Source organism: Micropterus salmoides, unplaced genomic scaffold (genome assembly GCF_014851395.1).
Source record: "Micropterus salmoides isolate LMB-PRFRI ecotype aquatic unplaced genomic scaffold, ASM1485139v1 Ms_hic_scaffold_3, whole genome shotgun sequence".
NCBI classification, from domain to species: domain Eukaryota; kingdom Metazoa; phylum Chordata; class Actinopteri; order Centrarchiformes; family Centrarchidae; genus Micropterus; species Micropterus salmoides.
Genome location: NW_024042261.1, coordinates 2,838,860 through 2,865,982, shown reverse-complemented (window position 1 = coordinate 2,865,982; position 27,123 = coordinate 2,838,860). Strand labels below are relative to the sequence as shown.

At 42.3% G+C, this 27,123-nt stretch overlaps 2 protein-coding genes across 2 annotated transcripts in view; one reads left to right on the top strand and one right to left on the bottom strand.

The window, feature by feature from the left end:
* nlk2 (nemo-like kinase, type 2) overlaps positions 1–27,123 on the top strand; it is a 148,318-nt gene that overhangs the window by 109,752 nt on the left and 11,443 nt on the right. The window lies entirely within an intron of this gene.
* The window catches only part of LOC119883125 (Na(+)/H(+) exchange regulatory cofactor NHE-RF3-like), a 36,657-nt gene continuing 24,540 nt past the window's right edge, over positions 15,007–27,123 (bottom strand). Inside the window, exons 6-11 of the mRNA XM_038693656.1 lie at positions 26,100–26,232; positions 24,652–24,788; positions 24,350–24,557; positions 20,367–20,563; positions 20,058–20,270; positions 15,007–15,111 (exon numbers count right to left, since the gene is read on the bottom strand). Coding sequence (XP_038549584.1) covers positions 15,061–15,111; positions 20,058–20,270; positions 20,367–20,563; positions 24,350–24,557; positions 24,652–24,788; positions 26,100–26,232 — 939 coding nt within the window. The 3' untranslated portion in view covers positions 15,007–15,060. The remainder of the gene's footprint in view (positions 15,112–20,057; positions 20,271–20,366; positions 20,564–24,349; positions 24,558–24,651; positions 24,789–26,099; positions 26,233–27,123) is intronic.

Here is a 27,123-nt window from a genome sequence, read left to right as displayed (position 1 = left end):
GACAGTCAGGCTAAGGATAAGGATTACTGGAACCATGTCCTGTGGTCTGATGAGACCAAAATAAACTCATTTGGTTCAGATGGGGTCAAGTGTGTGTGGCAGCGACCAGGTGTGTCTTGCCTACAGTCCAGCATGGTGGTGGGAGTGTCCTGGTCTGGGGCTGCATGAGTGCTGCCGGCACTGGGGAGCTACAGTTCATTGAGGGAACCATGAATGCCAACATGTACTGTGACATACTGAAGCAGAGCATGATCCCCTCCCTTTAGAGACTGGGCCACTGGGCAGTATTCCAACATGATAACGACCCCAAACACACCTCCAAGATGACCACTGCCTTGCTAAAGAAGCTGAGGGTAAAGGTGATGGACTGGCCAAGCATGTCTCCAGTCCTGAACCCTATTGAGCATCTGTGGGACATCCTCAAATGGAAGGTGGTGGAGCGCAAGGTCTCTAACATCCACCAGCACCAGGAATTTCATCATGGAGGAGTAGAAGAGGACTCCAGTGGCAACCTGTGAAGCTCTGGTGAACTCCATGCTCAAGAGGGTTAAGGCAGTGCTGGAAAATAATGGTGGCCACACAAAATATTGACACTTTGGGTCCAATTTGGACTTATGGGTGTACTCACTTCTGTTGCCAGCGGTTTAGACATTAATGGCTGTGTGATGTGTTATTTTGAGGGGACAGCAAATTTACACTGTTATACAAGCTGTACACTCACTACTTTACATTGTAGCAAAGTGTCATTTCTTCAGTGTTGTGACATGAAAAGATAAAATGAAATATTTACAAAAATATGGTGGTGTGTGGGTGGGTGTTCTCACTTTTTTGAGACACTGTATATCTAAGGAGAAACCTTTTTTTTGTTTAAGTATTTCATCACAGCAGCATTGTGTGAATATGTATATAAATGATTCACCGTGTTGGTCTCTACCTCTTGAGCTCAATAACTTGACTTTGTTTATCCCACACCTTTCTAATTTCATGTGGGGATGTATTGAAAACATTTTCAAGTTTTTATACTGAAATGAACCCCCCCCCCCCCCCACCACCACCACCACCATCTTTCGTTGTACCTATCCAAGTGCAAAGCATTCACCTGAAATTTGGAGTCATCAGATGTTTGCATTACAAAGTCCTTGCAATAGCCAAGGGTTCCCTGACTGTTAATCAATGTTCACTCTTTGATAGGCTAGGACCTCCTGGGAAGGGAGAGTCACTACTTACACCACAGTGGCTGTGTTCAAAGCTCAGTGTCAAGCATTCATTTTAATGTTGATTTTTAAAGTTTTACATAAACTAATTTCTTTTGACTTATTTTCAGGCTGCTGCGAATTAGACCAGTGTTTTGTTTTTTGCAGGCTATACTATGTATGGGAGGGGTTCAATAGCTTTTAAGCCAGTAGACCAGTGTTTTGTTTTTTGCAGGCTATACTATGTATGGGAGGGGTTCAATAGCTTTTAAGCAAATTGGATTGGATAAGGAACTAGCTATTGGAACCCATCTCTAGTAGTTTGTTTCCATTTGTTTATACAGTTCTGATTGGCGGCAGGGGGTTAATTTCACATATGCAAGTAAAGTCTACCAGAACAGGAATTTCTAGGTGATACTATAAACCAATACATCAACCATTTAATTTAATTCAGTGAGGTCAGAACAGGAGTTAGACACACAGCAAAACTCCACATTCACATTATTGGGAAAAAATATTTTACTCCTCCATTATTGTGTATGTGGTGTGTTGCAACAGTTTAAATTAGTTGAACTGTGTCCTCAGTTGCACCTTTTTGAACACAGCTGATGTCTTATGGCTGCTGCTGTGAATAATGATGGAAATGATATTGGGACTGTGTCTTAATGTTACTATACAATATACAAAATCAGGATCACTTTAGACCAAACTATAAGTATATATATACTCCATACTCCTGCACAGAGAAAAGAGCCTGGTTTTTCTGCAAGAATGTCTTTTTCTATTTGACATATATGTTGTCAAAATGTTATAGGTGTTTTCTCATATACTTGTGCTTTCTTAAGTTTCAGTGGATTGAGCACTCTCGTCTACTGTGATATTGAAATATGTGATATGAAAATGACCTGGATGTAACTCTAGTTCTATGAGTACATAGCCCTCTAACAGACTTGGTGTAATTTCTGTCACGTGGCTAGTTTTAATCCATTCCAACTCATTATGAAAAATAACTGCACAGTGGCACTCTGTTATTTATCAGATTATCCCTTACCCATTCGACAAGATCTATTCTGAAAAAAAGAGATAATAGGAAAGACATGGTGAAGGTGGAAACTGAATGGGGATTTTCTCAGGAATTAACACAGCTATCAGTGGTACAAGTTGTCACTCTCCCTCCCGAACTCTTTGTGTATTAGTTTCCTATGTGTTTTATTTTGGGTTGGAATGAAGTGCTTGAATCAAATTATGCTCATTTTGGAAAATTGTAGAGTAATAACTAACAAACTTTGTGTGAGAGATTAACCACAACTCAGCAACTACTGAACTATTTTGATTCACATAATATGCTGTCTTAAACCATGTTTGTATATTTGATGTTTTAATCAGATGCATTGTAATTTGAATAAAACTTGCGGTATATACATTACATAGATGTATCTATTAAACTTTGCATTCAAGCACAGTAAATCAAAGTAAAGGATTAAGTATTCAGTTGACAGTCGTCATTTTGGAAAGTGTGAGGTCTACCTATAAGTAACATCTAGAAAATAATAGTGAAAACATTAAATGTGATATTTAAAGTTTGCCAAACCTTGTTTTCCATACCTCTCTTTCATAATGCAAAAGTGGACAACAACCTCACACAGTACAAGACAACATTTCATGAAAAGTTTGATTCATAAGTGTGCATCTACAGCCAGACTTAATACCATATATTTTTACTAAGAAGCTCATACATACATAAACATTTAAAATGCATATTTCTATATGTTAGCTATGGATTTTCACACAAAATAATGACCATTGTTTATAACTGACAAAGATATATTAATAATAATAATTTACAGTTACATTTATATATACAGTCATGTCATTATATATTGGAGGAATATCCAGTGCCTAAACATGCTTGTCCCTGAAGAAATTTACACAGTCGTGATTTTGATGACTTCTAAGAAAACTATATCTCCAAAGCATCTCACCTCAGTCTGCTGTAAAATAATTTGTTTGTTTGTTCATTTACTCCCTTGTGTCTTCCTCTATCCGCTGATGGCTTTGGTAATTTATTTTTTGTTCATTTCCATCACAAGAAAGCATCACTTGTTCTCTCTGACAGCTGAAAAACAAAAAACCAAGAAAAAATGGTAATTCAGTCATAATGTGTGCCTCTAATGAGGTCCATGCTAACCATAATTCGTTCTGTGACACTTACATATAGTTATTGTCCTTTCACACCTTTTTGTTGTCCCTTTTACATGTTTGTTGTACTATCATACACACACATTCTCATTTGAGATTCTCTCTTCTAACTTCAGTTATTGTACTTATGCTACTAGAGCACTGCACTCCCAGAATGCAGGGTTACTTGTGGTTCCTATAGTCTCCAAAAGTAGAATGGGAGCCAGAGCGTTCACCTATCAAGCTCCTCTCCTGTGGAACCAGGTTCCAGTTTGGGTTCAGGAGGCAGACACCATCTCCACATTTAAGAGTAGGCTTAAGACTTTCCTCTTTGATAAAGCTTATAGTTAGGGCTGGCTCAGGTGAGTCCTGAACCATCCCTTAGTTATGCTGCTATAGGCCTAGACTGTAGGGAGACTTCCCATGATGCATTGAACTCCTCTACTCTTCTCCCTCTCCATCTGCATGCATTCTTATTCCATTAATGCATGTTACTAATGGAGCGTGTCCTCCAAAGAAGCAACCATATAGGTTGTTTCAGCCACACAAAATTATGACTCATGTTTAAGTTTCTTGTGGCAGCGACCTTTAGTGGCCATACAACGCCAACTCATGACAAACACGTTTAAGTATTTTAAATAGCCATAAAGAGGAGTTTCGGTGGTGGTGATCAGGGGCGTTTCCAGGCTCTTGAAACATTGGGGGCTTAGCCCAGCCCAGAAATTGTTCATGTTTTCACCCAACTCTAACAACTGTCTCATTTTCTGAAAATAATTAACACTGATAATATCAACTCGGGGGGGTCTGGGGGTCCTCCCCCTGAAAAATTTGGGCTTTAAAAACTTAATATCCTGCATTCTGGTGAATTGTTTAGCACCACGTTATTGAAGAAATGTCTGAAGTGATAATTCAAAATAAAATAAAAATACTGTGTAATATAAGGCTGTGCAGCTCTCAGGCATTCTGTTTTGCTGTCAGACATGTTTCTCCTGTAGATCAACCTTTCTCATTTAATTTAATCCCAGCTGAGTATACATACATGCAGGCATGCCTGAAGTAGCCTAAAGTCTTTTCAAATGTGCCTATGGCACCTTTTCACCTCAATGTTAAATTAGCTTAATTAATTTGAATTCAGTTTAAAAAAGGTTATTGAGGAAAAATTTGATAGGGGGGTTCGGGCATCCTCCCCCAGAAGATTTTGAGCATTAAACATTTAATTTCCTGAATTCTAGAGACAATTTCTGCACTGATTTATGGTGGAAATGTCTTTATTTTTATTAAGGGAAGGACACAATTTAGGTGGCAGGTGACAATTCAGATATAAAAATATAATAGAATATAATGTAGTAATCAGTAGCTTATTTTTATTTAGCTTAAGTTACTTTTTTTTAAATATAGAGATTTATTCAATATTTACACTGCAATGCAGGTTTATTGTGCAAATAAACCTTTCTAATAGCATTTTTATTTGTTAATTAACATTTCTTGGTGCAAGCTATTTTTCAGAACATTTTTAATGCTTTCAAAAAGTGAATGACACTCCCTCCCTACAGGTTGCGCTACTCCATGATTACCAACCACTTCACCTCTACTCTCTTATTGCTGTCTATCTTACTGTCCCTCTGCCCTGTCACTTTGTCACTCTGTTTCGCCTCCTTTACTCCTTCAATTGCCTGTGTAAGGTTCCTTGGTCCACCATGTCAGATTACCAGTCCACCCCTGAGGCTACCCCCTTTAGACCGTCTGACAGACACAGAGCCCATCTGCGACAGTAGCCTACTTAATGAGACGAGCGCACTGATCTTCATCAGAGGAAGAAAACGGAAACTGAAAACACTTGTCACCTTTTAAAGGCTGTGTGCCTAAACCTAAGTCAGTGTTTTATGCATGTCGACAACAGCTGTGCAGATCGGCCATGCAGTAGGGTTTGTTATGCTGAGTTTTACATGCCTGCCGAGAATTGCATGCACCTCCAAAAACTGCTTTTAAACACTATATCCTTTGTGGACTACATCAATGGTGATAAATGATTCAAAGTATATATTTTATGAATGTTTAGAGTCATTAATAATTTATTACACTTAGAATTAGCATTCTATGTGGTGATAACTGCATTTGATCTATGAGCACAGTAAAGTGTCTGAAAAGGTGAGGTGGATGCATAATTGGGCAGAACAGATGTTGTAGGCTACCTGCTGAGATTTGCATCCACCTCTTTTCTCTGCGAGAATTGCCTGCGAGGTGCAGGCAATTCTCGGCAGGCATGCAGACTTCGGCACAACAGGTTCACCTCCTTTGTGACATAGGTTCCGTGATTTCCAAAAGGTAGGTCTGATCGGCCGCTATTGTAGGATATGCTCATATGAGTCATATTTGGAACATACCACAACTGGTAGAGGCGCTATTTTAGGATACATTCCGTTTTTGGAAGTTGGTTAATACAACCTATGTTGCCGTTTAAGTTGTCATGGTGTCCATGACATCACCCATAGCGTTCTAAAGAGCCATTTTGAGGCTCGGAATCGTCCAGTATTTGAGAAATAGCTTCCCGTTTTGAATCAATATGGGACGTGGTTTGTCTGAACGTCAGGTTCAGGGCCAATCGGAGTCAGATAAGGGCGGGTCTCTTGTCAGGGAGTCAAGTTGAAACAACAATGGCGACAGCTCGATAAACCCCTCGTGTCCCCTCTGAAACGAAAGTGGATGCAAAAGTAGGCTACCAACGACGACGAGAGTGGGAGAAATCAAATAGCCTACTTGATATCAAGCCAAACTGCACAATTTGTTGGCCAGTGTTCTGTGTGTTCACGGTGGCCTGTCAGACAGCATTAAGAAGCAGTGTAATGATTTATAAAAACCTAATAATTTTCTGATTGATTACACTTGATTTCATATGCCTATTTGTTAAGAAATATTATTACAATGTAAATGACTCATGTCTACATTATGGTATGATTTGTTTTTTATGGTGAGGTATACAGTCAGACACATACTGTAAGCATTAATTTAAGAAGAGAGAGAGATATAGACTAATTAATACACATTTAATTATAAAAATATAGTTATGATCTTCAAATGCCTGCGATACAGCACTAGAGTGGCGATACTGAGAGAAGTCTGATGGGGCAGACCAATCATGTATGTATACTCCCCCTAATCTCGATATCTTGATATTTCCTTTCCTTCTCTTTGAACTTCCTTTTTTTCATGTTTATTGTTGTTGGGTGGCATGGTGGCCTAGTGGATGGCACTGTTGCCTCACAGCAAGAAGGTCCAGGGTTCAAACCCTGGTCATCCAGGCTTTTCTCTGTGAAGTTTGCATGGGTTCTCTCTGGGTGCTCCAGCTTCCTCCCACCATGCAAAGACATGTGGACTAGGTTGATTGGTGACCCTAAATTATCTTTAGGTGTGAGTGCCCCAGCCCCCCCTCACCCTGTATGCAGGATGATGGATTATTATTATGGTGGGGACTTTACTCAAAATGATTTCCAAAATGAACTCATTAGTATTGTATTGTATTAGACTTTATTGTCCACCTTAGTGGAAATTTGTCTTCGACTTCTCCGAACAGATATACAACAGTGACACCACAGTTAAAATTACATAAAAAAATAAAATAAAATAGAAAATACACACAGTTAAGAGTACGACACTGTACCACCGTCAACATACAACAACAGAAAATGGAAAGGTAGGTTATGACCTACAATAAACACATTTAAAAATGCTTTCAGTTTAAATTCAGTGCCTGTATGGCATGGGGAATAAAAGATCTCTTATAGATGTTCCGGCTCCCCCTTGGGACCGACGGCCAGATGGGAGCAGCTCAAACTCTGAGTTTAGGGTGTCTGCTGATATCTGTCTGGCCTTCCTGAGTACCACCCTATCAAATACATCCCCAAGCTGCCTTTGTGACTTACAATATTAACAATTTTGGAAAGCTTGTTTTTGTCTTTCACATTCAGGTTGCCATACCAAGCTGTTATATTAAACTAGTAGGCTATAATAAAGATGGGAAACATGGGAAAAATTCTCTGCAAATGATAAGTAGGCCCAATTATTACTTTTACATTGATGTACGTCCAAATATATGATTACTGTTATTATCTTATGTGGCCTATCTTTTCATTAAATCTAGCAGGTATGCATAATTCTTTGATGATATTCTCTTTTCTTCTGTTTTTGTATCAGTTTTGGTGGCTGCAAGAAGGGGTATAGGTGCTAACAGGAGCACGACAGCCACAAATCACAGATGGTAATATAGGTAAAGGGTTTGGGAGGGGAATGAGTGATCTACTACTGGGACGGTGGGCTGACAAGTATACTGATATTTCATGTAGCATTTACGTACAAATAATGCTGCAGTCTCTGACTACAGCCAAATGTTTTACTTTTCATTTTGATACTAATTTCTCTGTAATATGGAATGTACAAGGTTTGAATAGGATGACCAAGAGAACTGCTTATCTGGAGTATATAGACAGCAAACACATTGATATAGCAATGATTCAGGAATCCTTACCAAGGAGTCTGTAAACAGTTTTAGTAACTCTAATTATAAAGTTGTAGCCTCATCCTCAGCAGATGACAAAAAAAAGGAGTGTTGGTTGTAATCAGACTTTCACTGAACATAAACATTATTGACATTGGTAATGATACGGTAGGATTGCCTTTATTAAATAAAGTATATCTAATATGAGAGTTGTTTTTTTAGCGCCTATGCTCCAGCTAATTATGATAAAAAAATATTTTTTTAACATTAATAAATATGTTATAATTTGTATTATTATTATTATTATTATAATTGAGTATTATTTAATCATTGGAGCAGATATGAGTTAGATGAATCGAACCCTTTAGTAAGTAGTTACCTGTTATCTTGTTCCAAGGCTTTGCAGCTGTGCATGTTAGATCATAGTCTGTCAGACATATGGAGATTTCATAATCCAATGGCTAGAGTATACTTTTTTCCAATAGACATAAATACTCAAGAATAGACTATATATAAAGACACTTTGCCAAGAAGTAAAAAAAGTTGATATTATTTTGGCTTCACTGTCATCACGCAATTAAAGAACATTTTCTACTACCAGTTATTAAACAAAAAGCACCTTGTTTAATACCAGGATTAATACCACTCTGATATCGAAAACAATTTTTGCTCCCAATTTAAATCTAAACTATGTGAATTTATCTCTCTCAATCTGGAATCAGTGGAAGATTTTAGGGTTATCTGGGAGGCGACCAAAGGGTTTAAAAAAGATAATGTCAAAATCGCTCTCGTCAGCAAGAACTCCTTTTCCTCTTTATGAACAGGTCAGCTTAGTCTGGTGAAAAATGAGCTCAATGTATTATTTAGAGCTTCTTATATAATTCTAATACATTTTGAGATACTAAAGTTTTGAGTTCCATGAGCTGTAAACCGTAATCATGATTAAAACAAATAAAGGGCTTAAATTTTTCACTTTGTGTAATGAATTTAGAATATATGATAGTTTCATCTATTAAATTAAATTACTGAAGAAAAGGGACATCCTGTTTTTTTAAAGATGCATTGGTATAGTTCATATTTTACATTACCTGCAGCATTTATTAGCATTTCATATATAGTCACAGTGTGGATCACGTGAGATCTGGTTCCCAGAGAGCTGCAGAGACTGTCTCGAGTTACGTATGTAACCCTTGTTCCCCGAGAAGGGGAACGAGACACTGCGTCGGTCCGCCACACCTCACCCTGCCTGGAGTGCCTTGTTTCATAGAAAAGGGCTAATGTGTCCTGTGTGCCGGCGTGCTTATATACGCCTCCGGTTACGCCGTCACACGCTACCGTTCTAGTAGGATTGGAGTAGTTTCATTCATAGTTCAGCCCTGCCATGCCCAGAGGCGTTCCCATAGTGTCGTCACTGACGCAGTGTCTCGTTCCCCTTCTCGGGGAACAAGGGTTACATACGTAACCCAAAACGTTCCCCTTCGAGGGAACTCAAACTGCGTCGGTGACGACACTATGGGAACGAGATACCCACTTAGGCCGCGCCAAAACCCCGCCTGCCCCCAGTGTGCAGAACCTGACGGCACGACTAAGAGGACAGCGCACAGGTGCTGGGTGCAGAAGGAAGGTCTAGACCGGATGAAAGTGTGAGGGGTGGCCCAGCCAGCCGCGTCACACAAATCCTGGAGCAACGCCCCTGCGAGGAGGGCCCTAGAAGCCGCCATGCCTCGAGTAGAGTGATAGCGAGAAAGGCCATCTTAAGGGTCAGGTGCTTGGCCTCAGTCGACTCCAGGGGTTCGAAGGGGGCCTCAGCCAGCACTTCGAGAACCACTGCCAGGTCCCAGGTGGGAACCCTGGAATGAGTCACGGGTCTCATTCTCCGGGCTCCACGGAGGAAGCGCACGACCAGTGGAAGCCTCCCCAAGGGCCCATCACTCAGAGGGGCGTGGAATGCTGCAATGGCAGCCACATATACTTTGAGCGTGGACGGGGAGAGGCCTGGTGAAAGATCCGGCCCTCCGCCTGGGACAGCAGGCCTCTTCTCAGAGGGACCTGCTAGGGCGGGCCCTCCAGGAGTGATATTAAATCCAAGAACCACACTCATGCCGGCCAAAACGGGGCTACTAGTAGTAGGCTGACGCCGTCCTGACAAACCCGCTCCAGAACCAGGAGCCGAGCGACTGGGGGAAAAGCGTACAGACGCAGCCTCGGCCACGTCTGCACCATGGCATCCAGCCATAGCGGGGCTGGGGGCGAGAGGGAGAACCACAGGGGACAGTGCGTAGTCTCTCGAGACGCAAACAAGTCCACGTCTATGGGGCCGACCATTTCGCATAATAACTCCACCACCTCAGGGTGGAGTCTCCATTCCCCGGGCCTCAGCCCCTGTCTCGACAACAGGTCTGCTCCCTGATTCTGGGTCCCAGGGACGTACATCGCTCTGAGGGACAGCAGTCTCTGCTGGGACCACAGGAGGATCTGATGTGCCAGTAACGGGCGCGAGCGCAGACCCCCCTGGTGATTCAAATAGGCCACCACTACCGTATTGTCGGTTCTGACAAGGACGTGGCGACCGCGGAGAGCGGGCAGAAAACTCCTCAGAGCTCTGAATACCGCCAACATTTCCAGGCAATTTATGTGCCGGGAGAAATGATGCTCCTGCCAGGAGCCTCTCGCAAAGCGGCCGTCCATGACCGTGCCCCATCCCGTGAGTGAGGCGTCTGGGACCTTGGGACAGGAACCAAGATTTCCTCCATACAGGAAGGGAACGAAGGCACCTGCTTGTAACCCATATCAGACGGAGCGGATTTCCCCTCGGGGAGAATCCCTTGGATTTTAGCCACCACTGCAGGGCTCTCATGTGCAGTAGTCCAGAAGGTATTATACTGGACGCTGCTGCCAGGAGACCCAACACCCTCTGAAAGTGTTTTACAGTGATGGCGCGGCCTAACTGCAGTCTGGTCACTGAGGACAAAATGGACTTGACGCGTGCGGGAGACAGGTGGGCCCGCATCGCCGTTGAGTCCCACACCACCCCTAGGAACGTAGTCCGTCAGCACGCTCTTCTTTGTGTTGAGCCGCAGCCCCAAATGCTGAAGGTGGGCGAGGACGACATCTCGATGCAGAACCGCTAACTCCCGAGACTGGGCCAGGATGAGCCAGTCGTCGATGTAGTTCAGTATGCGGATGCCCTGGAGCCTCAGCGGGGCCAGAGCTGCATCCATGCATTTGGTAAACGTGCGGGGAGAGAGTGCTAGGCCGAACGGAAGAACCCAATACTGGTAAGCCCCGAAGGCGAACCTCAGGAACTTCCTGTGAGAGGGACGGATGGAGATGTTGAAATCGTGCATCTTGCAGATCTATCGTGACAAACCAGTCCTCAGATTGGATGTGACTAATGATGGCGGGGATGGTGAGCATCCTGAACCTGAATCTCCTCAGAGATTGGTTCAGGGACCGCAGATCCAAAATCGGACGCAACCCTCTGTCCTTCTTGGGAACTATGAAGTATCGGCTGTAGAACCCGGCCTCTCTGACCGGCGCGAAATGAGTTCTATGGCCCCTTTTTCCAGCAAAGAGCGGACTTCCTGTCCCAACACCCGACTCTGCCCTGCGTGCACCGCAGTCCCGACCACCCCGTAGAATCTGGGGGGGGCGAACCTGGAACTACAGCCTGTAGCCATCCATTACTGTGTGCAGGACCTCGCCGGCGACCCAAGTTTTTTTGAGCCCGATCATCTTCCAGGTGCAGTCCCTCGGGGCGGACAGACCGGTGAGGGCCCGCTGATGGCTAGCGCTTCCGGAACGCCGACACACCGGGACAGACAACGCCTGTTGCTGGAGCCGCCACGAGAGAGGGGACCACGATCGGCCTCTCTCGGTGGAGGGGGGCAGGAGGGTGGTAGTGGGTTCCCCTACTCAAAGCCTCCAGACCTCTTCCGCCGGACCCGCCGAGACTGAAGGACGGTTCTCAGATCCTTCTCCCCGGGGGGCTGTGGACGAGAGCGCCGCATCACGTCCCAGGTTGGTTGAGGGGAACCCCGTGAAGCGACGCTCTGCTTCTGGCTGCGGCGGTAGGTGCTGCGCCTGCCTTTCCTGCGCTGTTGCCGTCCTGGAGCCTGACCGGCGGGGGAGATTTCGCTCAAACGCCTCTCCCTGTGTTTTGTCGTGCTGAAACCTGCTGACGACAGCATCCACTGCTTCGCCAAACAGGCCCTTAGGAGAGAGGGGCGCATCCAGGAGAAAAGCCTTCTCCTTCCCCTGGAAGCCCGAGAGGTTGAGCCATAGATGGCGCTCCGTAGCCTCCAAAGCTGACATGGAGCGCCTGATGGAACGGGCCATCTCTTTGGTCACACGGAGAGCTAAGTCCGTAGCTCTATGGAGCTCAGTCAGATTCTCCTCAGAGGGACCCCACCCTAGGTCACAGTCCCAAAGAAGATCGGCCTGGTAAGCTTGCAAGACGGCCATTGTGTGCAGGCTGGCACCAGCTTGACCCACTGCCATGTTGGCCTTGCCCACCAAATCGGATGATCGACACGGCTTGGTGGGGAGAGCCAGCGTCCGGAGGGATGAAGCGAGGGAGGGAGAAAGGTAGCTCGCAAGCGCTTCCTCCACCCGTGGCATCACTCCGTAGCCATGCTGTCTGACATCTGTCACGTTGCCGTAGTCCAGCCGGGGGGACATAGACAGCCGTGTGGAGAAGGGTTTGTTCCAAGATCCGGAAAAAATGGCAAGGGCCGACGTGGGGGTGGCGCTCGGTGCTGCAGAAACCGCTCGTCCAGTTTACTGCCAGCTGGAGGCTCCTGCACAGCCTGTGGCCAGTCAATGTGCAGCTTGGCCGACGGGCTCCCGACTGGGGAAGAGGATTCCGCAGATGAGGACCGGAAAAAGGCCTCAGCCGTCCCGGCACCCTCGGAGATCTCACGCTGTGATCCCCAGGATAGGAGCTGCTGCGACGCCTCAGCGACCGCGGGGCCTGAGCCACGGGGGGAGCGCATCCGACCATCCTCCGGGAAGAAAGCCGCTCGAGACCTCAGCACCCTCAGGGGCAGGGCCTCGCAACGGCCGCAGGTAGCCCCCTCGAGAGCTGCCTGGGCATGCGACCTCCCCAGCATGAAACACACATTCTGTGGGTATCCCCCTCCATGATGAAGCGCGGACAAGGGAAGACACACTGTTGGAATCGTTTCGCGGACATGATCTCTGCTGCTTCGCTTGACTTCAGGTAAGATGATCTCTCTCTTGCAACAGTGGAGCTTCCAAACATACTCAGAGTGCCTGCTGAATAGAAAGAAGCTAATGTGTCCTGTGTGCCGGCGTTCTTATATACGCCTCCGGTTACACTGTCACAATATTATCCAGATGTGTTTTATGTCCATTTTAACTCCTTTGTCTATACAGCTGACTGAAAAAGTTAAATTTCACTTAAGTTTGTCAATTTAAAGCTAATCACACAACACAGTCCAAGCTGTGACAGCACCAAATATTGCATGATTTTGTCATCGTTTCCCGCGGCTGTCTTTGGAAAATGGTTTTCAAGCACGGCAAGTAAATTTCTGACTCTTTTTTGAATTACAAGTTGTGTCTCTCATTTCATGTGTCACACTAATGATTAATCTACAGGTTATTTAGTGCTTTAACACACCCTGAAGTTTGCCCTGTCAGAGTTTTCCAGTATAAAAATAAATCGTGTTTATATGTCAGTAGTTCCTGTCGGGACTACCCGCTACATCTGACCACAAGTGTTTCTTTTGTCCCGCTGCTAATGTGGTGACTTTCTCTGTGTTGCAGCATTTATTAAAACATGTTTATGTCATATTATACCAAAAGAATATGCCAATAGCGTAAGACAGAGGTCTGATTCAGCCAGATGTTTGAGAAGGCGTTTCTGGACATCTCTATTAGAAACAAGTCAGCTGATAAAGTCTCATGCTAATGTAGGAGGAGGGCAGAGATAAATGGGGAGAAGACTAGACCACAGGTACAGATCACATTATTAAGTCTTCTCCTTGGACTAGGAGAGGAAGCTGCATGCTTATATTAAGAGAGCGGCTGATATTTATTTTGGCCTGTCTCCTAAGGAGGTCAGTGTAGTAGGTGTCAGTAAAAAGCACTAAAAATGCAGATCGCTCATACTTACTAAAACAAATTTAAATTCATTTCAAAATGTGAAATTTGAATAGGCCTATTCTGTAAATAGCTTTTTAATTTTTATCTTAATTTAAATTTTTGTCTTATCTTTCTAAATTGTTTAATTTTTTCACTGTTTCTGAAACTGCTACAACATGCAAATATCCCCAGTGCAGGAAGAGTAAAGTCTTATTTTCTTTTAATCATGTCAGGTTCATAAACAAAAAATCTCCATCTAACCATTTCCCCCCTGTTTTAGGTGCACACATTTGCATATTCTATATTCTAAACAATTTAAGTTTGGGCTGTCAGGTTACTTTTGAAACTGAATATTTAAAATAAAAATTTAATTAAATTAAATTTTAAAAATTAACAAGGTCACAGTCATGTTTATTTATTAAATACAAGGTTAACACAAAAAATCTAGCTTGTATTGTTGTGTTACTTTTGACCCACCTGTGTGTTACTTTTGTCCCAGCTGACAGGGTCGAAAGTAACAATGTGCCACTTATGTTTAAAGTGAAATTATACAGAAGTCATTCTACATTTGTACAAAATACCAACTGATATTGACAGGTTTTTCTGAAAAATGGTACTTTCGCCCCTGCTCTACCCTACATCTAAACCTTCTCAGAGGTCGCAATAAATGGCACCTACTTGCCTTCAAAGATATTCAGTGTGTGATAATTAATAATTAATACCAACATTTAATACCAACTTTTCATTTTTTTACTTTCTGACATTTGCACAATGTCAACCTATTAACACCATCTTACTGTTTTCATTTTTAGCTGTTAACTATGATATTGTTAAGTTAAGATCACACTATTTCCAATTAACAGAGGAAACTGATGATGAATGAAGAATGTGATTTTAATTTTTGTATATCAAGTCTGATCCATTTTATAACAAAAATTAATCCTATTACACAAGCAATAGTTTAACAATTTAAAAATATATCTTGCATTCATAAAAGCATCAACATTTAAAGGTTACAAATGGAAAACTAGTTTTGTATGACTCTGTGTCAGTTGTGCTGAAGAGCCACGCTGGAAGCTGGGACTGTTTTTCCTATAGAGCTCGACGATGCTTCATCTGGATGGGTTCTGCAATTAGCAGCCCCTGCACATGACAGACAAGATGAGTACAGAGTTACTGACAGTACACACAGTTTTTTCCCAACCGCCACGAACATACTGAACTCTGAGATCGCCTCCTCATGATAACCTCTCTTGCATGTGACAATAATTAGGGTGGCAACCCTAATAGGGTGGATTTTACCGCAGCTTCTTTAAGTGCTTGTTTGTTTCGGGGTGTTTCTCCCTTCAGTCTCCTCTTAAGGAGGTAAAATGCAGCTCTATTGCAGAGGTGACTAATAGGCCGACCGCGGTCCGGACCCGGACGTACAGCTGATCTGTTATTGAGAATTACTACCTCGTGACGGAGCGTTTCTATTGTAAAACATGCAGCTTTTCTAGCAATTCAATTCAATTCAAATTAGCTTTATTGGCATGAATGTGTAACAACAACATTGCCAAAGCATCATACATACAACATATAAACAATCAACCCCATACATTTCATTAAACAAGAAATTAAAGCGTAAAGTAATCAAAGCGTATGTGTGTACTTGTATTTAAATAACATTTATTTTAATTATTCCTGCAGCCCAATGCCACAGTTTAGTGAGAAGATTTATGTGAAGTGTTATGTATTCCAATAACAACAAAAAAATTGAAACGATTTATTGCCTTGTGAAAAGTAAACAAATTATTAAATATATACTTGAAACCAGTAACATAGAAAACATGCACATTGTGGCACAGTTACCTGCTCCTGTGATAAACCTAGTGAATACTAAAGACCGTGGTTTCTGTGTGAACTGATTATTTTGTAGAAAAGTAAAAATGTTGTTGAGTTAATATATTTGTCTTGTTTTAAAAAATACCCTTTTTTTCATTTGAGCCCCTGCCCACCAAAATGTCTGTGCACGTGTCTGGTCCACTCCCACAACATCACTGGACTTGCGGATCAGTTTATTGAGTCTGTTAGCGTCTGCTACCCTCAGAAGGGAGAGAGGACCGTCTCCTGCGGGGCCCTGGTGTTGCTGACCACATTGGCAGACAAAATGTTTCTGTCCACTTCTGAAGTCATTCTGCTGCTACTATCACCAGTTACATCATCAATAAATATTATTGAGCCTGTTCCAGAAGCATGACATTACCTCCACCATACTTCACAGATGAGCTTGTATGCTTCAGATCATAAGCAGTTCTTTTCTTTCTCCACACTTTGGCCTTTCCATCACTTTGGTAGAGATTAATCTTGGTCTCATCGAGATTGTGTTCCAGAAGTTTTGCGGCTCATCTCTGTACTTCTTTGCAAATTTCAATCTGGCCTTCCGATTCTTCCTGCTGATGAATTGTTTGCATCTTGTGGTGTGGTCTTTATATTTCTGCTCTCTGAATCTTCTTCCAACAGTGGATTGTGATACCTTCACCCCTGCACAGTGGAGGTCGCTGGAGATGTCACTTTCTGATGTTTTGGGGGTTTTCTTCACAGCTCTCACGATATTTCTGTCATCAACTACTGTTGTTTTCCTTGGCCGACCTGTTCGACGTCTGTTTTCACGCATGAGTGAACAGTCTTGGACTCTTACGTTCACTCGTTATACAGCAGCTGCAAGGTCTCCGTCAGCACAGGAAACAGAATTGATTAGTTCAGGACTCATAACTGTGGGTCTCTGGGTTTGAGTCATTCATTTTTCACGTGACATCTCAGCTACTGTGGAGCAGGAATGAACTAATCGTTCAGCGCTCACGTGGGTCCTCCTCAGAGTCTGTCTTCACTCGGCAGGCTGACTTCCTGCCAGCACCGGGGAATGAGAGGCAAGTCTATTGTCAGGTAAAAGTCACTGGACTGACATATATCTAATATCTATTTTGATAATTTTGTGACATTTAATAAAGCATAACGTTATTACAGCGCAGTTATGTTGTGCTAAGTTACAGTTTTAACACAGCCGCACCGTAACTTTAGTCCTGCTAGTGTTTACAGCCAACAGCTGCTGAGAGTTGTTCTGGGTCCACTTCTGAGCCCTGACAGGGTTCTACCGGGAGCTGAATTACCACAGAGGTAATCCAAAACAAACGGACCCGGACATTAAACCATTAAAACACATAGCAACGTTAGCGTTAGCCCTGTGGTTCGTTTACAGCTACAGCTGATCCGTTCCGCCAGAGAACGCAACTTAACTTTTACTTTTTATTTATCGACACTGCTGTTGTTTTACCGTTCCTCACTGGTGAACAACCTGCAGTGTTTGAGATTATTATTAAATTTGTTAAATTTGAATAAGAGGGTGTTTTATTCATCTAGTGTGTCAAGCTTATTACTTCAATATATTCCCTGTAAATCTGATGTTAATATATAGATGTTACTCATGGATAGGTGTTAGGATACTGTATGAATGAGCACTTTAGAGATATAGTGATAGTAATTATAATTATATATATATGGCTGGTCTGGTTGTATACTCAGGAAAGATTGTGAAAATGGATGGATTTAGCCGGAGTAGTGGCTTAATCGAATATTGACAACACATTTCTGTGGTTTTTACATTGTTTGAATTTGGTTGTGGTTCCATGAGGCTTTATAGAACCATTATAGAGAAAGATCAAGAGGTGAATTTGTGCATTATACTTTGTCAATTAGAGCAAGCCAGGCAGCCTTCTGTGTTTGAGAACTGCGCTGTTTTTGTAAAAATTGCCCACTAGAGGGCTGCAGCGCCGCAATAACCAGCCTAGTTAAAATTAACGAAATGACATAAAAAAATGACATAAAAAAAGATTATTTCATTTTAATGAACGAGATTTGGTGACTCGAGTCTTTCAAAAGAGTGACTTTTCCCATCACTATTGGCTCTGGTCGGTTTGGTTCTCAGCTTGACAATGGCTTGCTTTTCTCCCATAGACAGCTCTCTGGTCTTCATGTTGGTTTATCCTCTTTAGCAGGAAATGCAGTCTTTGAGCCCGTTCTCATCTCAGGGCGTCATATACTGACGATTTCAGAAAGACTGACAAAGCATAGTTTAGCGTCTGTGTGAGACGCACCGGGTGTCGAAGCTTTCGGAAGCGTCTCTTTGAGACGCTTTGGGGCATCCCGTACAGACCGGAAGTGCTAGCTAGCTAGTTACGTTCGTGATAAAGGTGTTGACAGCCCCCCGAAGCCCCTACCCTTACCACAACCATTAGAAATGTTAGTACCTAAACCTAAGTCACTGACTTTATGCATGTCAACCGTGTGCTGCAACGTAGCAAACGGCGGCGTTTCATACAGACGCTGAAGAGTACCTTTAGCGTAAAATCCTTCCGCTTTGTCACGCTGTCAGTGTCAGTTATGACGCATTGAGATGAGAATGTGTTGAGTCTTTATAAGTTTGAACCAAGGATGAAAACTTAGACTAGTCATGCTATTTAATGTTTGGACAATCAGCCTAAAAGGCAACACCTGGGCAACAAGAAACATCTGTCAGTCACATGTTCCAAGTGTTTTGCTCACTTGAAAAATGGGTGGGTTCAAACAAAGGTTGGTATGTCCTGAGTTGTTTAACACATCTAGATGTGAATACCAGGAAATGAGTGCTGAAATTCTGAACTCTTATACTCTCTCATACTCATCTTTTGATCACAAACCCAAATGTCTTCAGTGAACAACAAAAGCAAAGGAATTTGACTTACTGTTCCAATACTTTTGGAGGGGACTGTATATTTATTAAGATCTTATTTTATATTTATTATTGAACTGTACTACCTGAACATCGCAGACTCTAATCCATCAAACAAACAACAAACAGAAGTAGCTTTCACACACCTAATCTAACTTTACCTAACCCAGGAACATCCCCCTAGCCAAGCTACCTGTCTTCACCACAGGTGCAGATTTCTGCATACCTGCAGAGAATTGCATGCAGCTTGCGGGAGATAACACATATATAATATAATATAATGTAATCATATATGCTGAAAAAAGGGTGGATGCAAATTTTGGCAGGTAGCCTACAACATCTTTTCTGCCGAATAATGAATGCACCTCTTAAAGTCCTTTTCACTGGAGAGTTTGATGTACTGTGCAATTAGTGTAATAAATGACTGTATCTAACTAACAGTTAGTATCTAACTGAAAAGTCACTCCGTTAAAGTACGAAGCCAAATCTAACATTGCCCGTTTGGAAAGTTTAATATTAACATTACATAAGCTAACTGAGAGCTGAGCCTTTACTTTCCAACTTCACACAGACGCCTTTTGTTCAAAGTATTATCACTCTAATATCTAACACTTCTTTAATACATGCTGACTTCTCTTTGACTTTCACTTAGCATTGTTAGCACAGCTTGGGGTCACTTGAAACTGCTAATAAGCGTAACGACCTAAGCTAATAAGCTGGGTATGTAGACACCGAAATTGCTAATAAATGTAAAACATAACTAAAGTACTAGAATTTCACTTACGAACTGGAGCACAGGCTTCCTGAATGGTCTCTCTCTCCAATAAATCGCACAGCCTGCCATTATTCTTCCGGTATTTGCATGAAGAAATGTCCAAAAGGCTCAAACTGGCAGAGCAGCAGAGCGCCGTGACTGTATTAGCTGAGTGAGGCTAACAGACGGAGGGCATACGGCCTAGCAGTGACAGCGGCAGCTGCCACCTGTCAATCAAAGTGACTATGCCCCTAATAATGCAGAACTTTAAGGCTTATTATAATTTAAACAGGTGAGTTATAAAAAAAAAACACCCCCTCACAGTTGTCCTGAAGGGAAAAATTAGCTATATACACTAAAACCATTTTTTGAACCAGGCTGTAAACATGTTATTCTGCTGTAAAGTTGGGCATTTTAACATGGGGGTCAATGAAGATTGACTCCCTTCTGCAGCCAGCCTTAAGTGGCTACTTGATGAATTGCAGTTTTTGGTCACTTCCGGGTAGCTTCAAAAATGAGAACCGGAATCTGGCCACTAATTAGGACTGGACACAGTTTTCCTGCCTGTAATGAATAGTAGGATCATACCTGTGTGGTTAAAGTTCCTGACTGATCTGGGACACTGTCTGAGTGGAAACCAGAGGCAGTATCTTCTTTGTCCTGAAGATACATTGTGGGATATGTCAGACATCCATTTCTCAGAGGAGTTACATTCTGGTTATTAGTGCAGTGGGAGACAGTCTGCTGCCTTTCATCCCAGAGTGTACAATCATCATGGAACAAGAGGGGAGAAATTCCTAACTGCAGGAAAACAACAGAAAGCAGTTAAAGGCAACTTCTGATACAGTATTTGTATGAAGAATAGTTGTGTGAACACACTGATATGACTGCACTTACCCGTCTGTAAAAGTCTCTTCCTATTATAGATATAGAGGTGAGGATGACTTTATCACCACTCAGTCTAATCTTTCTGACAATGTCCTCATGCTCCATAGACTCAACAGGTTCCCCATTGACAGCTAGTAGCATGTCTCCATCCTCCATCCCTGCCCCCTCAGCTGGACTCCCCACATCCACCTCCCTCAGCATGTGAACTGGATCAGAGCAGGTTTGTAAGGAAAAGAACAGAAGTTCAGAGAGACCTTACAGAAAGAAAAACCAAGTTTCCTAATATACCTTTCACAGACCCCAGTAATAAAGTTAAAATAAACACCAGATAAAATATACAAGGGAAACGGACATTAGACAAAAGTTAAAATAAAATAATATCGGCCATTGTAGGTAAAACTTTTTTTATTTTTTATTTTACCAGGAAAGAAATCCATTGAGATAATATAAAACTCAAATATTCTCTTGGATTATTAAGTCATATATTTATAAGAAATGGGTTTTTTTAAGATGTGCTGTTCTTTAAGCCTCTGTACTTTTTAAAATTAATTAAAGTAGGATGTACAGATGTTAATAACAACAGTTGTCACATATTGTGCAGACACTGCAGTCATATTTATAAAAGACTAGGATGTAACACATGCTCTCAAGTGGCTAAAGCACACAGACTCAGAGTTTTTTTCTCATAGATTTACCACTTTAATCTCAGAGAATAGCAAAGTTTTCCCCTTAAATTTACGACTTTTTCTATATTATAAAAAGTATTTTATATTTCCCCCATCCCCCGGTTCTGTAATAATAATTAAAAAGAAAAATCTACAATGGCCTTAATACACCATTGTAGTCTGCAGAGGTCCATGATATACTTTGGAACCTCACCATGTAGGGCTCCATAAGTGAGTACCAACATTTTAAAATCAAGAGGGGAGCCAGTGCAGAGAGGTTAAAATAGGTGTGAAGCGTCCGCTACCCTCAGCCTGCTGCCCCAGCATGCAACAGCAAACAGGATAGCACTGGCTACCACAGACTCAGCACAGTCCGGCAGATGTTAAAGGACCTCAGCCTCCTCAGAAAATAGAGACGGCTTTGGCCCTTCTGTAGAGGGCTTGAGTGTTCTGTCCATATGCACTCCCAGGTATTTGTAGTCTTCCACAATGTCTACACTGACCCCCTTTATGGAAACAGGGGTCACTGGTGCCTTGGCTCTCCTTAGATCCACAACTGGCTCCTCAGTCTTTTTCACATTGAGCTGCAGATGGTTCTGCTTCCACCATGTGACAAAGTCCCCTACCAGAGCCCTCTACTGTATCCAACCACTGCAGAGTCATCAGAAAACTTTTGAAGATGGCAGGACTCTGTGTGGTTGTTTAAGGGCCTTTCTCATTTCCCAAATTTGTGCCTCCTTGATCCTTGAGGAGGATATGTGAGGAGAGAGGAGTCAAGGAAACAGGCATTTAACAAAATGAGATGTCCTTTCCCTGGAGCCGTCATTTTAAAGCGATATCAATTAAATCTGACTTGTTGCACAGCTGCATAATCTGTCCACTATTTTGAGCTGTGATCGCTGTCAGAGCAGCAGACCAGCTGTTGGCACTAAAGACACAGATCATTTCTTCACAATCCAAAAACATGTCTGTCAACATTGTGACACGTAGAAACATCTCGAGGTTCCAATAAACATTATAGCAGCTTTTTAAAATAGTCAGATTACAGCAGCCTAATCATTTACTACACAGAAATACAGTAACATTTTTTTTGCGGTGTGCCTTTTGGGAGATGATTTCAGCCCTCAGCCTGATGAGGTGAAAGTTTCATCATCAGTCCCTTTATGAAATGACACAGTAACATTTATCTCAAATAGCCCCAATTAAAACTGTCATCACAGGGCTCTACTTTTGGAATGACATGGAGACTACATGAGCACTATTATTAAAACATGAAACACAGCAGATCAGTGCTGAATGCTCTGGTTCATATTACAGCCTAATAATTTGACTTCAGCAGCTGAATGCACTGTTTTGGCACAATTATAGCAGCTGAATTGGTGTGATGGCGGATCTGCTCGGACATTACGATGACCTACGCATAAATCAGCCAACTAATTATTTTATCAAATTTATGGACCTGCACCTGCATGGACGCTCTGAAGGAACTCAGGGTTGATCAGGAGGACGGCTGCTTTACTCCAAACTGTTTCACTGTATGAACCTGGACTGTGTGTGAGACCTTTTGGATGTGTAGAAGAACACAGAACATGAATTAACATTAGATCCTGATTAAGCCACTACTCCGGCTACACCAGTGTATCCTTGCCTATAGCTCCTCCAGCAAGCCTCCTCGATCCTCGATCCTCAATCCTCAATTCTCGCTCCTCACTCCTCGCTCCTTGCTCTTTGCTCCTCGAGGTGCATTTTAGGAATTGAGATGTCCTTCAAGATGACACACTGAGATCGATTTCCGGGTCAGCTCGAGGAGGCACAAATTTGAGAAATGAGAAAGGCCGTAAGTCTGTGGTGTAGATGATAAGGAGAAAGAGAGACAGGACAGTCCCAGGCACACATACTGTGGTCTGGCAGTCAGGTAGTAAACAATGAAGGACACGAGGGGGGCATCCACCTGCATCGCTCTCAGCTTCTCACCCAGCCGGATGGTGTTGAAAGCACTGGAGAAGTCAAAAAACATGACCCTCACAGCGCTCGCCGTTTTATCCAGGTGGGCTTAGATGTGATTGGGCAAGAAGATGACTCCCAGGTGGGGCTGGTAGGCGAACTGGAGGGGGTCCAGAAGAGGTCTGGAGTTCAGACGTTACATGTCGACGTCGGGTTGGCAGAGGGCGGAATGTAAACAGCTACAGCGATGGCATGTGAAATTTCCTGTGGCAGATAATAGCTGGAGTCCCACAGCAAGCAGTTCAGTGTCCGGGCTACAGATACGCTGTTTAACGTTAATGTGACCGGGATTACACCATCTGTTGTTAACTAGTACGGCAATCCTCCGCCTTTCCGGTTTCTGCTCTCGGTACAATTGACACTGTCGGCCCAAACGGTCTGCAAGTCGTCGAAGGAGACGTTGTGGTCAGGAATATCCCGGTGTAGCCAAGTCTCTGTGAAGCACATTAAACTACACTCCTGGGAACTCCCTCTGACTCCGTGCTAATACTGTTAGCTCGTCCATCTTATTAGCCAGTCACGTTGCCCATGATGAGAGAGGGGAGACACAGCTTAAATCTCCTTCTCCTAAGTCTCGGTTGTCTGGACCCCTCTCTCTTCCCTCGCTGTTTTGTTCCTCCTCTGCATCCTCTGTGTGTCCTCTTCTAGCTCTCAGCGGGGATGTCTGTGGACCTGGGTGCCATGCCGGTTGGCTTCAGCGGAATCAGCTGGTCCCGGGTGTAAACAAAGCGGCCATGTAGTTGCTGCGCAACGGTGCCGTGACTTAATCAAAGGAGCAAATTCACGGCTAACAACCAACCAAAACTCTTTAAACTTGCATGATTAGAGAGAGTGTACCTTAAATTACTTATAAACCAAAAATCACACACCTGAGATATAAAAAAGAAAGTTATAAAGTTAGACAATAAGATGACGAGCGGCATCAATTGCAACAGGCTACATGCATGGATGGTGCATGCGCACTATTCTCATGGTAAAAAAATACATGGTAAAAAAAGAACCTTCGAGTCACAGACAAGGACTCTGAATGCTGTGTGAAGATTTGTATCTTCTTTCAGTACTTAGTGTCAACATATTATTGTATATATACAGCATCAACTGACAATTGGAATTGCTTGGTTGTTGTAGACAGAGATTGTGGACTGTGAAGACTTGAAATGATGCTTTTTCATGTCAGTTCTTCGCTATTTTTGTGTAATCTGAACTACATATGAGCTTAATACTGCACCATGTGTCTTATAGAATGATTAGATGGCTCTAAGCGATGAATGTACATGTGTGTGTCTGAGATTGTTGTCATGTGTCCATCAGTGTATCTTTTACCTATTTGCGGCGTGCCTGCCTGCTTCTCTTGTCTCAGCAGGAAACCATATCCATTACATCCTTTAACCAGGTGCATGGTCTTGGCAGTGTGGGGGAGGTTGCAACATTCTGCCACCACAGGCAGGATGGGCATCTTTCTCCTGACATAGCAACACTCGCTCTCACTGTCAATGACCAGCACTGTCACTGAGTCCCCACTCTTCTTCACCTAAGAACCAAACATACTGTAGGAATCAACACATGTTCTAATCTTCAGTCTAACAAACCACACAAGTTACTGACTGAAGAAACTGGATTCATACAGTTCTGCTGAGAGTGGAGTGTGTGAGCGTTGACACCATGACTCCATTGATCCAAATCAGTCTGTCTCCAGTGCAAACACCAGCTTTCTCTGCTGGACCATCAGTCACTCTGCTCACAATGTACTGGCCCTTATGACCTGGTGACACATCAATATTATTAAAATCAGAATCGTACAATATGACTGTATAATACCACAAGATGGTGTAACTTGTTAAATGCACGCTCGCGCCATTAAATAGCAGGTTGTCGACCCATTCACCACTCGTGTTTGTTGAAGCTCTGATGATGCAAAGTAGGCCCTTCATTACCAACACCAACAAACTAAATAAGGATACACTTACTAGTCATTAGCAAACTATTAAACATTAAACTGTTACAATTACTTCAAAACTAACCTTCATCTGGGATATGTGAATATACTGCTTGTAAATGTCAGATTTATCACATGACCCATTAAGCAGAAAAAATCTGTTACTTTCAAAAATTGTCTTCTTAATTAACTGAGTCTGTGTACTGGTGAAGGAATAGATTATCAGCTGATGGAAGGTTGTGAACTGATTTCATGGTACCTTGGAAAAGTATTTTTAGTATTTTTGAAGTACATTAAAATTTTTTTTTGATATACAGCGTGGCTGCTCTGCTCTATTTTGTAGTTTTTTTTGATACACTTCAAATTACAATATTTGGTATGTTATTTTAAAATTCATTTTGATATATCGTTGGCCATCCCTGCTGCTAATGTGATTTATGCAGTGTTATAAAGATAGTCTGATGATGAAGAATTTTACATATTTCCAGAGAACCGATCCAAGGAACCTCTGATGTAAGAGTAGCAGTGAGATAATTTATCCTTTATTTTTATTTCTTACTCCCTGTTGAACTATCACTTGGCACTTAATTGAGCATTACACTAAAAACTGCAGGATGGCTGAGCTGTTACAAACAGCTGGGTGTGCGTCTCTCAACTGCCCACAGAAACCACGCTTTTGTCTTGTTAAACAGGAGGGCAATCTCAGCTGGGATCAGTCAGTCCTAATGCTCTGCAATTAAACCTGTACTATTTCAATGAAACCTGAAGCTGTCGTGTGAACACCTACCCGGGTAAAGACCAGCAAGTCTACCTGTGGGATTCCACCAATCGATGCCACCTACAAGGTAAAGATAATACTAAAAATACTTTTCCAAGGTACCGTGAATTAAGGAGTGATGAATCCATGATTCTAAGTGGACAGAGTATCAACTTTAACACAAATCCAGCCCCAAGACCAATTTATGCAGGGTGTTTCTATAGAGCAGGGGTGAACTAAGAGAAATGGTTACAAATATGTAAATCATAAATCCAATGGATCGTCACACTAGTTGGTTTCTTGTGAAATTGTTAAAGCGCACGTGTGTGTATTGTCTTCAGATAATCTATAAATGAGTACAAACTGACAGTAGTCTGTACCTTCCACTGAAATGATAGTCATCCCCAGGCCATACTCTGGGTGTCTGCTGATGTGGCACAGTCTGGGTCTGGACCAGTGCTCCCCTTTGGAGGTCTTTACCAGTGTCTGCAGGTCCACACCAATAGATACTGCCTGGAAAAGAAAGAAATTAGCAGGATTGAAGTCATGGAAGAATGAATCAGAGAAATAATACAGAATAACTCCCATTTAAGTATTGGTATTAATTAAATTAAGTTACAATACAATTTACAATCAATTTTATGAAATGTACAACACAACAAACTGTGGAACAAGTGCATAGGTTGCAGCCTTTGCCAAGGTCACCTAACTCACGCTCCAATTAAATGAAGCTGTAAATAGATCTTTTTCAAACCTTTGTCAAATACATGTGCAACTAGTGATGTTAAGATATAAAATAGAAAGTTTGCCCCTTTATTATAGTTTCATGTCGATTCTCACTAGTACGTCATGGCTGCTAGATATAATACATATAAAAAACAACATGCTCAACTGGCACATACACCTCTGCACTTATTTAGGATGATTCTTCGTGTGCATCTGCTGTGTCACATAAACAGTGTGCTGCTTGTCTTCCACTGACTAACTTGTGATATACTTAATTTAGGGTGACCATATTTTGGATAGTGGGGGCAGGAGGCAGACAGACAACCACAGTGGGTGTAAGGTTGGGGCTGGGACTCTATCCACCTGAGGAGTAACTAGTATAAATTTGTGTATTACAATATTATAACATTAAATAAAAAGTTAAATCTTAGTATAATACTAAAATGTTTTTAGGTTACACATTTGGCTTATTTCTGCTTGCAGACTGTTTATTGTGGGCCCATTTGTAACATTTCTACAGCTCACTGATGTTCAACAATTCAACTGATTTACAAATAAAACCTTTTTTCTGCCTTGTTTAGATTTGATTAAGATCAATAATGTATTCAGTATGATTTCAGATAATAGAAGGCCTATCATATATACCTTACCACTATAAGGCTATAATATTAATTCCAG